This window comes from Pantherophis guttatus, chromosome 1, assembly GCF_059756535.1.
Source record: "Pantherophis guttatus breed Tessera chromosome 1, ASM5975653v1, whole genome shotgun sequence".
In the NCBI taxonomy this organism is placed as follows: domain Eukaryota; kingdom Metazoa; phylum Chordata; class Lepidosauria; order Squamata; family Colubridae; genus Pantherophis; species Pantherophis guttatus.
In genome coordinates this window covers 241,898,062-241,911,106 of record NC_142063.1, presented here as the reverse complement: position 1 = coordinate 241,911,106, position 13,045 = coordinate 241,898,062, and the positions used below count along the sequence as shown (strand labels likewise).

The window sequence follows — 13,045 nt, the reverse complement described above, 5'->3', positions numbered from 1 at the left end:
TTTTTCCCAAGACACCAAGTGCCAAGAATGTTTAATTGACCCTTCCCTTGTTTTTACTGGATCCATCCCCCCCCCCCCGGTTAAAGACAATAGAGTGCACTGAGAAATCCAAAAGACGGAAGCATGGTTCTGATGATGTTCATGATGCATAGGCAATTGCCATCATTACTCCCCATTCAGAAAGGAGCTTGGATGCATTGATTAATGCTAGGCCAGCATCAGAACTTAGGTTAACAGTAAGTTTTGAGGACCCTCAGAACAGCTGAAAACTTCAGGTCCAAGCTTTTGTTATAAGAGACTTGCAAAATTATAGAAACACAGCTTAATTTAGAAAGATGAGCTACAGTATATAAGTAGGCATCCAGTCATCTGAAACAGGTAATAGAATCACAAATAAATAGGTGTAATATTTGAATCTTGACTCGAGTTGACATTCTTAGAAAAAGCAGGGTCTTATCATATCCAGAGGGTTGTTAGGTTGTGCTAAATACTTTTATTTATAAAAGACTTGTATATTATTATGATATTACTAGTGTTGTGCTATTACTACAAGATAGAATTTGCTCTTTTTCACACATCTTTTGCTGAGTTCCTTGCTTACAAGTGCAGCATTAAATATCTTTAAAATAGAAAACATTTCAATACTTAGTGTCTGTCTCATTAGATATATTGAAGTATACACAATAACACTATAATTCCTGATTCAGCAATTTTGTTATATGGCTGCAAAACTAGCTTCAGCTACTGTTAGAAAGCCTGAACTACCAATTTTGTTATGAACATTAATGGATTCAATTTAGCAGTTTTTTTCCCTTTCTTAAGAGTCATTGAGTTTTGTATCATCAGTCTATAAACATTAATAGGAGTGGAAGTAATTTAAGTTAAAAATGAATTTCATTGGTAAGAGTTATTGCACAATCCAAATGTTCCTGAACCAATAATTGATTGTGCAATTCAGTGCATAAGGCACTGAACGTGACTAGACAAACTTATGTCATTTGATTCTGAATGCAAATGCTAATATATGTTGACAAGATATATTGCATCTCTGCCTGCCTTACAAAGAAGCATTTCAAAACAAAACTAAGTGGCATCACTTGATTTGATTTGTTTTAATTTTCAGATGCTTTGGATGTACATTCTTTCCTTTATAGTATCTTCACATGTATGCTTTGTGCACTGTGCAGGCATATGTTAGTACAAGAGACAGCAATCTTTTTTTGTCCCTATATACCAGCGCATGGTTTTGCAGTTACCCAGCCATTAAGGGGGAAAAAAGCTGAAATGTCAAGAGATGATATAAGGTCATAATATTCGACTAATACAACCTGAAATAGTGTAATTATTTTCATATTCTCATGTGAGATCTCATGAGATCTTGTGTGGGATTGCCAACATCTTATGAAATATTGAAAGACTTTTAAAAATATTTTCTTTTGTTTGGAATTGGGGATATCTTCTGGAGAATTTGTACTAGGCAGTTGATGGCCAGGGATAACAGCACTCTGACATTTATTTGAACTGCATGCTAATGCTGGGAAAAAAAACTGGGAAAAAATCTAGAAGCATTGTGCATGTGGCGATACGCAGTCAGTAATGTAGGAACTATCTTACGGAAAGTCAAATGGGATTCCCTTTGGGACGATTCTTCCTATGCTTTCTGCATAGGAAACCAGCTGCAGAGAGTTCACAGGCTCTGCTGGCCTCTGCTAACTATGAACCAGTTAGGAGCTAAGCAGGGATGAAAGTTTGCAAAACCAAATTTTCCTGTGAGTTGAACCCAGTCTCTTTTTCTAGATAAATGGAGAAATTATAATAGCAATAGCACCTAGACTTACATACCACTTCACAGTGCTTGACAGTCCTCTCTAAGTAGTTTACAGAGCCAGCATATTTGAAATTATAATATAATGATAATATAGCAATAATGACAGAGACAAAGGAACAACTTTTTTTTTGTACCATATGGAACTACCCTGATAGATACATAGACTAAATTCCATGGAATATGTGCTAATGAAGATTTTTCACCACATTTACTATTAACATTTTGTCCTGTGTTGTGATTCGAAGATGATGTTTTGATATTTATTTTATTTATTGGTTCGATTTATATGCCGCCCTTCTCCGGAGACTCAGGGCGGCTTACAATGCGTTAAGCAATAGCCATCATACTTTTGAATATACCTGCTTAGTAGGGCTTTTGCCCCCCCCCCAAAAAAGCGGTGTTCTTTTTTATATGAATTGGTTGAGTCAGGGAAATGGCATGATAGTGCTTTGTTGCCCAAAGGAGAGGAAAAGACTTTGAATTCTAGCCATTGGAAATGTAGGGAGAAATGAACTGAGAATCCACCATTGATAGAGGACTGGAAAGCAGTAACAGAGAATTAGAACCAGTTATATTATAGTAGCAGATGGTAGCAGATGTGGAATTATAGATGTCACTTTTGTTTTAGTTATTGTACAGATATTTAAAAATTTATAAAATATACCCTGTTTCCCCCAAAATAAGCCATCCCCTGATAATAAGCCCAATCGGGCTTTTGAGCGCATGGCAATAAGGCCAAGCACTTGTTTCAGGGTTCAGAAAAATATAAGACAGGGTCTTATTTTCAGGGAAACATGGTATGTATCTCTATGCATCTCCTTTCTCAAGCAGCACATGGTTTTTTCCTGTAAGCAGTATAGTTCGTATACAAAGTAGGAAGATGCAATGATATGTTACAGAGACATCCCCAAACAGAAACAGAGAAGGAGTGAAGCTTTCATGATTTCTGTGAATTCAGACATCCAAAGTGAGAAGACTCAAAGTCAGGAGACAAGAGGTTCCTCAGTTGAATCTGAACTTGACAAGAGAATCCTGCTAACATAGATACAATATTGGCAGTAAGTCAGTGTGGGCCAAGATATATGCTGGAACTTCATGTGGTTGTAAACGGCTTAAAATTCTTAATACTGTTATTTTGTCTGTAGGAGGTCATCAATTCTGAATGATCTGCTGGACTTGATGCAAAATCCACTGTTCCTTATTTATACTCTTTGTTTTGCTCATTTTTTTTTTAGGACGAGGGCACTGGGATGAAGAAAGTGTGGTTAGTTCCCCAGATCCTGGTTCGGCTAGTGAGTCAGGGGACCGATACCACTCTGAGCAGTATCAGGGCAGCCCACATGAGCCCAGCAAAATCGAAACTCTAATTAGAGCGACTCAGCAAATGATTAAAGAAGAAGAGAACAGGCTACAGCAGCGGAAATCTACCCCTGATCAGCTGGTTTCCATGAATGGAGCTGGGAAAAAGCACTCTGTTTGTTTTACAAACTACCATCAGCAGCAACAGCTGAGAGAGGCCTGCCGAGTCCCCAGCATCACCACTACACCTCCTTGTGAACACACACAGCAACAACGGGATGGGAAACTGATGAGCCCCCAGGAGAATGACTATGACAACAGCCCCACAACGCTATCTAGAATAAACAGTCCTGGGTCTGATCGAATGTCTAAATCAGGCTTGCTCTTGGCTAAAGACTATTTTCATTCTGACATATCCCCCCATCAGACACCAGGGGACCATCAGCCCACAAGTTCTCCCAATTATTATACTTCCCATAGGCAATACTTTGACAAGCATGCCTACACCTTAACAGGATTTGCTTTGGAGCACCTTTATGACAGTGAAACGATTAGGAACTATTCTTTGGGTTGCAATGGATCACACTTTGATGTGACTTCTCACCTACGGATACAGCAAGATCCAGCCCAGGGACACAAGGGGACATCTGTTATAATAACCAATGGGAGCTGATGGGTCTTTCTCTCTTCCCTACCCTACCCCACCCCACCTCACTCCCTTTTTAAGGTCGTCCTAGGAAAAGTATCTTTGCAGAGTAATAACCACAGACGCATATGTTTTAAAATTCTTGTTGCAACCAACATTTGATGCGCTACAGTGCACTAAAAGAGTTCTTGTAGTGTTGAGTGTTGGTTTATCCCAATTGCTGTTTCAAATGCATTGGTCTCAAGGTTAAGGTAAAGCAAATAAAATAAAATCAAACCATAAAGCTAGCACCACATTGTGAAGGAGATCTAAGTTGGGAGCACTCTTGCTATGCAAAATTAGCCATTTTGCTTGCATGGACATACATGATGAACTAGTTAAGGAAAATCTATATAAGTTAGTGGTGTCTCTCAGGCCTTAATAAAGCAAGACCACTATGCACTGAATATGTGTATGTGTGTACTTATGCAAAAAAATGCACACACACATACACACATACGTTCAGAAACATACATAGACATAGAGGCATACATACATATATATATATGCACACACACAAAGCAGAATGCAAAGCATTTTGAGTTAATAATTCCCTGTTGGCCACATTGGAAGTGATATAATGGCATAGGTTTGGAGGAAAGAGCACTTTTGAAAGCCGATCACATTAGAAGTTCTATTTGTTGGTAAACTAGGAAAGTCCTAATGAAAAAGTGGTAGATAGGTGGAAATGGTTAAAAAACCAGATAAAAGCAACTTGTTATGAACATAGCAAAAGAGAAAATGGCTGCAGGTTTTGGGTTTGGCTAGTCTAAAGAAAAGAAGGGGTTAGTAGTATTCTACTATTTGAGAGGCTGCCACAAAGAAGAGGGGGTCAAATTATTTTCCAAAACATCAAAGGGCAGGACAAGAAACAATGATTGGAAACTAATCAAAGAGAGAAGCAACCTGGAATTAAGGAGAAACTTCCTAACAGTGAGGACAATTGACCAGGGGAACAGCTTGCCTTCAGAAATCGTGGGCACTCCATCACTGGAAGTTTTTAAGAAGAGACTAGTCAGTCATTTATCTGAAATAGTATAGGTTCTCCTGCTTAAGCAGGGGGCTGGACTAGAATTCCTCCAAGGTCCCTCTTCTCTTCTCTTCTCTTCTCTTCTCTTCTCTTCTCTTCTCTTCTCTTCTCTTCTCTTCTCTTCTCTTCTCTTCTATTCAAGAAAAAGCTAACACAATATAGGCAGTCCTTGAACTATGACCACAATTGAGCCCAAAATTTATATTGCTAAATGAGACCGTTGTTAAGTGAATTTTGCCCCATTTTATTACCTTTCTTGCCACAGTTGTTAGCTGAATCACTGGAGTTGTTAGTGACACAGCTGTTAAGTGAAGCTGACTTTCCCATTGACTTTGCTTGTCAAAAGATCAAGAATTGCAATTTGAATGCCCAGTGTGTTTCTGAAGAGCAAGTTTGTTTGTTCGTTCATTCATTCATTCATTCATTCATTCATTCATTCATTCATTCATTCATTCAATAGTGCTTGTTCCAAAGTAATATGAAGTAGGACTAGGGGTTGAATATGGGTAGACCCCCATGAGAACCTGTTCAGTTATATTTGGCTACATATGTCACAAGATGTAACAATATAAATGGTATAGTTATAGGGAACCAGATGTTGGATTAAATATCCTTCTGCAACAAACGAGCAGGCTGGGGCTTATTGGAACTGAAATCCAGGATTACCTGAATGGTTACAAGTAATTTTACTTTTATGATATAACCATGGGATCAGTAAACATAAATTTATTGAAATCAACCAGAAAATATATTGTAATTGAATAAATGTGTTATGGCTCTTCAATTACATAGGGAACTCAGGTATTTCTCATACGATAGTCTTTTGTTTTCAGTGCTATCGCATTCTCTTAGTATTTTAAATTGCAGCATTCTGCTTCATTATGCAAAAGGCATTGATCTGTTAAATTGGATGTAATGCATAGGTAAGACTTAATGCAATTTTTCACAGTGATGGAGTACATAAGGCCCATGGACCTCCAGGTGCTGCTGAACTACAGTACCACTGAGTTCTCAACATTTTTGATATTATGGTTAGGAACAGATTCCTATGCTTTTGAGAAAGATTATTTATTAAGATCGTTGCATTTAATCTTCATCAAAGTTCTCAAACTTGAAATTTGTATGTGGAAGTAAAAAATGGAATTCTTCCAATCTCTCTTTCCTAAATTTCAGTGTTGGCAGAGAAACACCTTGTATCTGCAGAAACAGATGTTTAAAAGTAAGATGACTTGTAATCAGTGAAACTGTTAGAAGATGGCTGGCATTATGGCTTTCAATTGAAATCACAAATTTGGAAGTTGGTCCTACCAAAATCAAAAAGACACTATAAAAAGTGTTTAGATGGAATTATTACTTTAATTACACCGTTGAATAAGATCTATGTAAGGCATTGATAAACATGTGGGTTCAGCACAGAACAGCATAAAATTAGGTAGTTAGAAGCATAAAGAAAACTATAAATATTTACAGTTTTAATAGTTTTTTGGACAGAAAATTGGATCTAAGACCAAGGGTACTGCTTGTGGTTTTTCCCCACCAAGCAAAGTCCATCTTTGAGTTGACAGAAAAACATACTGACATGACACTTATTGTCCTCATTGCTAATCCCTATACTATCTCTCTTCCTTTTGTTTCCAGACACAGTAATTACATTCAGGTTCAAAGATAAAACCAAATTGAATTGAGGCTATTGTTGGATAGTGTCAAAATAAAAAGGGGAATGTTTCTTTAATACTAGAATAGCCAAGAACAAGGCTGCTGACTTACAGAACCCTCTGCTGTCTTACAGAATTTTCATGCCATCACTGGAGTTATATAAAGCCTGTTTCCAGTATGATTATTGTGGTATAACAATGGGTTGAGTGTATTGCAGAAGTTACTGTGCATCATTAGCAGGGCTGGGGAAAAGATTAAGATAACATCATGGGAAGAGAGCAGAGAAAATGTGTTGCCAGGGAATGTTTGTTCCATGGTTAAGTACAAATAGACACATGGGGTTAGTATAGCAAACAGTGGCTATGATCCAGCCAACATTAAGCCTATTTATTTCAGATAGATTGTTTAAAAGCTTTCCTCATAAAATTAATTTAGAAATGTGCATGTGCAAATCCTTAACAGGTTCATCTCAAGAGAGTAAAAGTACCTTGAAAAAGTACTGGCTACTCCCAACCACCATATTTTTAAAAATCTAGGATGTAATCTAGCGAAGTAAAATTGTGCAGTATTTCATTTTTACTTAGATAAGTAAATATTTGTGCTTCATTTCCCCCCTATCTTCCCATAATAAGAATAATGATGAATTTTCACAGAGAAGCTTAATGCAATATGTAGACAAGTGCTCAGTCTAGTATGAACTTCCTCAAAGGTCTTCTAGGTCTAATCACAGACTGTTGGGAGTATTGTAAAATGTTTTGTTTTCAGGATCTACACCGTAGCTCTTGGGTTCCAAGCACAACAATTAATAACTAATAATCAATAAATTTCTCATTCAGAGAAGGAGCATCATCCAAGAATAGAATAATAGCCTCAGCTACTTTTTTTGTGCTTCAGTAAAAGCGCAAAACCGCATTTTCAAAAAACTATAGGAGCCATGCAGGCTGTTAGGTCTGCCACTCCAGTCAATGCAGGAATATATAACAAAAATGAGAAACAGTTACCAAATGAATAAACAAATAACTGTGAATCAGCAAGTCAACAATAGTTCTTGGTTTATTCAATATATTTATATTTAATAAAGAGAGAGATTTCACTAAGATTAAAAATGACACCATCATAAATATTTTACTTAGGATGTGTATAGCGAATAACAACATTCTGTAGAACAGCCTATAGATTTAATATGTGGCACACAATTTAATATAAAGCTATGGAGAAAATAGGCATTCTAGGTCAAATGTTGGTGTATCATAGGTCCACAATATTAATGCACTGATAATGAAAATGTTAAGCATAAAAGCTAACATATAAATTAATAAGAATAATTTCCAGTCACATTCTAAAGGGAAGGCTTAAAATGATTATACAGATTTACAAAATGAGTTTACATTCTAAAATTAAAAATCCCAGATGATTATTATATTGGACACAAAACAAGGCCCATTACTAATTTCTTAAATAGAAGAAACTTACAAATTATAGCCAGATTGTCACATTACACGTTATGAAACAAATTGTATTCAGTATAATACAGCTACAGGTTGCAACCTTCTTATTCAGATTGCGCATATAACTACTAGGTAACTAGTATTACCTACTACTTATAGGAATCTGTTCTGTGTAGTGTGTTGCCAATATGTAACCATTCTGCATGTACAGCTGTGTACAGTGTACAGTAGAGTACACTCAGTCTAGTACTTCCGGGTAGAAATATTTTGGATTTCAATATAAGAATTTCTAAAAATGAAAGGAGAGACTAAGAATCCCAACAAAGTTGTCAAGGTTCAGTAGCATACGTATCAGATTTTCATCAGGCCTAAAATGCTTTTCCTGTTATTCAAGAAAATCTCCATGATTAAAACTCAGCTAGATCTCTTCACAATGATGTGTTCATATAATATCTTTCCCAGATTGTGACCATTACCAAGCATTAATCTGACATACAGTAGATAGATTTTTGTGTTACATTCTAAATGCAGACCATATACAGCTGCCAAATCTTTTTGCAAAATGCAGGAATCTTGAATCAACTGAATTTGGGTAGAAATGCTTGGTTGGCCCTGTTCTCTTTGTTTTTCCTTTGTATTTTTTAAACATCTGGTATGGTCTTTTGTGTATTGTCAAAAAGTAGGCACTAAGTTTTCATCCCTCCTGATTGGTTTTAATATTGGATACCATTTTGGAGCACGTACATTTTACAGGATAACTATGAACATGATACTTTCTTCATCTGGGGTGTTAGGGCAAATCAGAATAAATGTTTGAATTTTGGATCCTTACTGTATTTGATTGATTGATATATGGCCCCTTTGACCTGCCCACTGACCTCTATCTCTCAAGCTTGAATTTGAAACAGGGCATTTAAATTTTAGCTTTCCTGTGGATTTTGAATTACAAATTGCATTTGAATGCAGTTCTTCTCATATTTCAGTCCATTTCCCTATGTAGTATTGCAATGCTTTCCTCAAATAAAATAAATGCCAACTTCTGCGTTTCATAAACTTAGAGGTTTTGTACACCAAGTTGGACTTTCAGGTGGGAGAAATATATTCATTGTAGAAAGATGATGCATTTTTACACTTCATGACTGGAAGGAGCAACATTGGATCATTAGACTGGCTTTCTTCAACCTGTTGCCCTAAACTTGTGCTGCCATTATAATCTCCTAAACTCTGGCCTTCACTGAGTTTTGGGAATTGTAGTCCAGCCTATGTGGGGGAAGCTATGTTGAGGAAAGCTGTCTTATAGATAAACAATGAAGATCTAAAGTTGGTGGTATATGAGGATGATTCTTCCTTCTGCAGTTTGCTTTCTGTTTCCAGTCTATTTTATAAGATCCTCTAGATTTTTGGAATGGGCTTGGTGGTGTCTCTGTGTTGAGGGGCTGCAGAGGGAAGCAGAAGGTAGGAAAATTCCACTCTACGTCCAATACAAACCAAAGAATCTGCTCCTATCCAAATTAGGTGGACTTTAGCTGTTGAAATCAATAGCCTTCACTTTGCACAGGATTTGGCTAATAATCAAAGTTTTCAGCTCTATTCAGTAACTTCTTTTTTCAAACAGTAAAGGCAAATGTGTTCATTTATTATTGTAGTCATTTACTCTATTTAAAAAAAGAAACTATTATTTATTTTAATGCATGTAGCTTAGTTTTCAAATGAAAAAAAGGTTCTCAAACCCAAATATGTAAGCTGATTATAAATGAACAGTGTTTTATGTTATTAAAAAAAAAGAAATTATGCACAGTTCTTTTATGTTAAGTATTGACACTTTCTTATTTTTCCCTAAAGGCTATTAAAGATTTTTTTTAAAGGCCTAAATTGTATTTCTGTACTTAAGAGCACTCTCTTTTCCCATGGTATCATTTATGCTTGCTTTTTTTTTGTTTTTACTGAAATGCAGAACAGTCTCTTTCTAAATTAATTGATCTCACAGGACCCATGAATTCTAAAGGGAATTATTTCCAGATAAGCATGTTTAGAATCAGTAAATGGGGTTATTTATTTGGAAATAAATTGAAGAGAAATCCTAGTAATAATATCTGGGATTTTTGTGTTTGTGTGCTCCAGTGCTCTTGCATGCCTTTCATTTCAACAGAAAGGAGTGTTTTGAGCTGACATAAAGGAGCACATACACCTTCTGCATTGAAATAGATGGGGAAACTAATGCCAACCCTTCAGGATATCCATGTAACTTGTGAGTCTGGAGCCCCATGTATGTCAGAAGCTGAAAGTGATGACGCGGCTGTGTGTCCAAATTACAAAATTGACAGCATCACAAACGACATGTAATGGGTGGAGTCTAATGCCCTTGTCAAGTTACATTTGTAATTTGAAGTTTTCCTTTGGAATGTAATGTAGGAAATTCAATTTAGCTTTGTTGCTAATATCTTGAAAATTGTTCCCATTTATAATTATTTATATTGTACATAGATTTCTGAGGTAAATTTGAAGTCCGTGTGTATAAGATGTATTTATTATGTGAAGATTTTTTTTTCTTTAAAAAATACAGCTATCAGTATGTAGCCTGAATCTGGTCTCTTGATTCTGTTCACAATTAAAGGTTCATCTTTTGTGCCTATATGTTTTTAGTCCTGCTAGCTCTTCCTTAGAAACCAAGTAGCTATTTAAACAATTACAAAAAGATGTGGGTTATATCAGTTATATAAAAAGTCTGGTCTACTGGTAAAATAGACCACACTAATTGACACAAAGCTTTCTATGTTATCTCATGCCTTCTGGAGCTTTTGGGTGGAAGCTTCTGGAGGATATGCAGTGATGACGATGTGAAAATCTTCTTACCTGGCCAGAAGTCTTTAAATGTCTATAAGCACTTCTGACAAAGTTTGTACCTTATTCAAATGCTTTTTCTTCCTTTAAAATCCTGGAACATTCTGAACCTGATAGTTCTGCTTTGAAATTTCACTTTGGGCCAAAATGGAGTGGTGGCGTCAGATTACAATTACTGTGATTCCCACTTGTGGATGTGATCCTAACAATCATATTAATTGCAATAACTGATACACATGGACACTTCATATAATGCTTTCCCTCGGCATTATTGCAAAGTAATAATATATATTTGAATAAGTGATAATGCCATTGAAGGAATTAACTGTGCCTAATTTCATTCCAGTCATACCTCATTGCGATAGTTCATTTATTCTGATAAATTGACAAATTGCAAGACCTTGAAAAAATATTTAGAACTGAACCAGTAGCCTTAGCTGTAGATGTAGATTACTTTAAAAAGCTTATTATATTGATTATAATAAGCATTTTTAAGCAATCTACATTTTGATCCTGAAACTTACTTGATGACAGTTGTTCTGAGTAAACATAACCATACTCCAGCAACTCACACTCCATTAAGAGGAATTTGAGAAACATTTTAATATGCTTTAAAAAAAAAATCCCAATCTAGCATAGTCGTGGTGCTTTCCCAAATAAGATTTAGCAGTTCAGTCATAACGCTAAAGAGGTAACCCTTTTCATTTTATTTACTAATGGCAGGTTATCTACTGTTGGGACATCACTAAAACCAAGAAGTAAGAGAGGCTCACCAATTATTGGACAGGAGAAAATATAGCTCCTCCCACTTTTTTAGTTCTTCCACAATGGCAGCCAATGAAAGCATCTCACGCTCCATTAAGAGGAATTTGAGAAACATTTTAATCTGCTTAAAAAAACCAAAACCCTGATAATTGCTTAGAAATCTTAAGGCAAAATGTGACATAGCTCTATAACAGCTTATGGCTGGCAAGGAAGGAAGAATTATTAGTGGTTTTCCATCTTGATTATTGCTAGTTATGGATAAATATCCAAATGAAAAAATGGAAGCAACTCACATTTATCTCATATCTGAGCCTTTTTTGTCCCTCAATGCATAAAATGAACAAAACAAGTACCTGGAATGTTCTTCTGGATGGTCATCCAGATTTTGTCTTTTTGTTTTTTAAAAAATGACTAGGCTTCACTTCTGATAGGTACAATAGTAAATATGCTAAACTGCAAACCTGAGTAAGCTTTTAAGGCATCTGGATACAGCAACATAAAATGCTTCCGCTTTATATTGTTGTCAGAATAGTCAACCATGAGTTATCTATTAGTTGTTCCATGATTCTCCACTATGTATACAATTATATATTTACTTTGGAATCCTATACAAAGTCTAGGAGATATGTATGGTTTAGGAATCTGTGTGTGTATGTATGGAAATATGTATATCACATGGAATAATTCCATATGACAATTTGGTTTACGCTTAGTCAATAAAAAATCTAAAATAAATTTTTTAAAAATTAATTAAATAAATAAAAGGGTACGCCAAAAACTACTTTATTACTTCATCAGAAAACCGTTTTCGATTTTTGTAGGGATTTCTGGTGGCTTTCTCTAGTATATTTTTCTTTTCTAAATCCTGCTCCCTTAAATGAACTTTAGTGGTTGCTGAGTTCATTTGGGAAGAGGTAAAAAAGACAGCTTGTTATATCAGCAGCATAATATCCAACACAAGCAATATTTAAGATACTGTAGAGTTCATAAAATAATCTCAGCTCCTGTATAGTCCCAGTGATGGGATTTTCTGAGGGAAAATTGGAATGCTATCTAAAATACTTTGTGTCTAATATTGCTCCAAAGTAAGATTCACAAGAGAAAAATCTAGATTCCCTTCCACAAAGATTCTGAATGTAATGTATTTTTTTCCAATAAAGTGTACCTTTATATTTGCATTATGTGGAGAGTGATCAGCTATAATACCATTCTTATTTTGAAACTTGATGGAAAGTTGTCCTTACCAAGATAGTAATGTCACTACCGGTAGTAAATCTATATTCATGAAGGTCAAATTCTTTTCCATTAACATTTTTCACAGATTCTAACATCTCTTCCAGAGGATTTCCAATCATAAATGATACAGAAAAAAAAAAAAAAGCAATACAGTGTTACAGAAGGTCAGAAACACCATTTAATAAGGTATCTTTGGGAGATAAATCAAGGAGCCAGTAAAAAGTTAAACCAATTAAACTTCACAAATTACAGAAATA

At 35.6% G+C, this 13,045-nt stretch overlaps 1 protein-coding gene across 2 annotated transcripts in view; it reads left to right on the top strand.

The window, feature by feature from the left end:
- The window catches only part of SIM1 (SIM bHLH transcription factor 1), an 88,728-nt gene extending 78,148 nt beyond the window's left edge, over positions 1–10,580 (top strand). For both annotated transcript variants that reach the window (XM_034409063.3, XM_034409061.3), the window contains exon 12: positions 3,064–10,580. In XM_034409063.3, coding sequence (XP_034264954.1) covers positions 3,064–3,800 — 737 coding nt within the window. In that variant the 3' untranslated portion in view covers positions 3,801–10,580. The remainder of the gene's footprint in view (positions 1–3,063) is intronic.
- Positions 10,581–13,045: the final 2,465 nt, after the last annotated feature.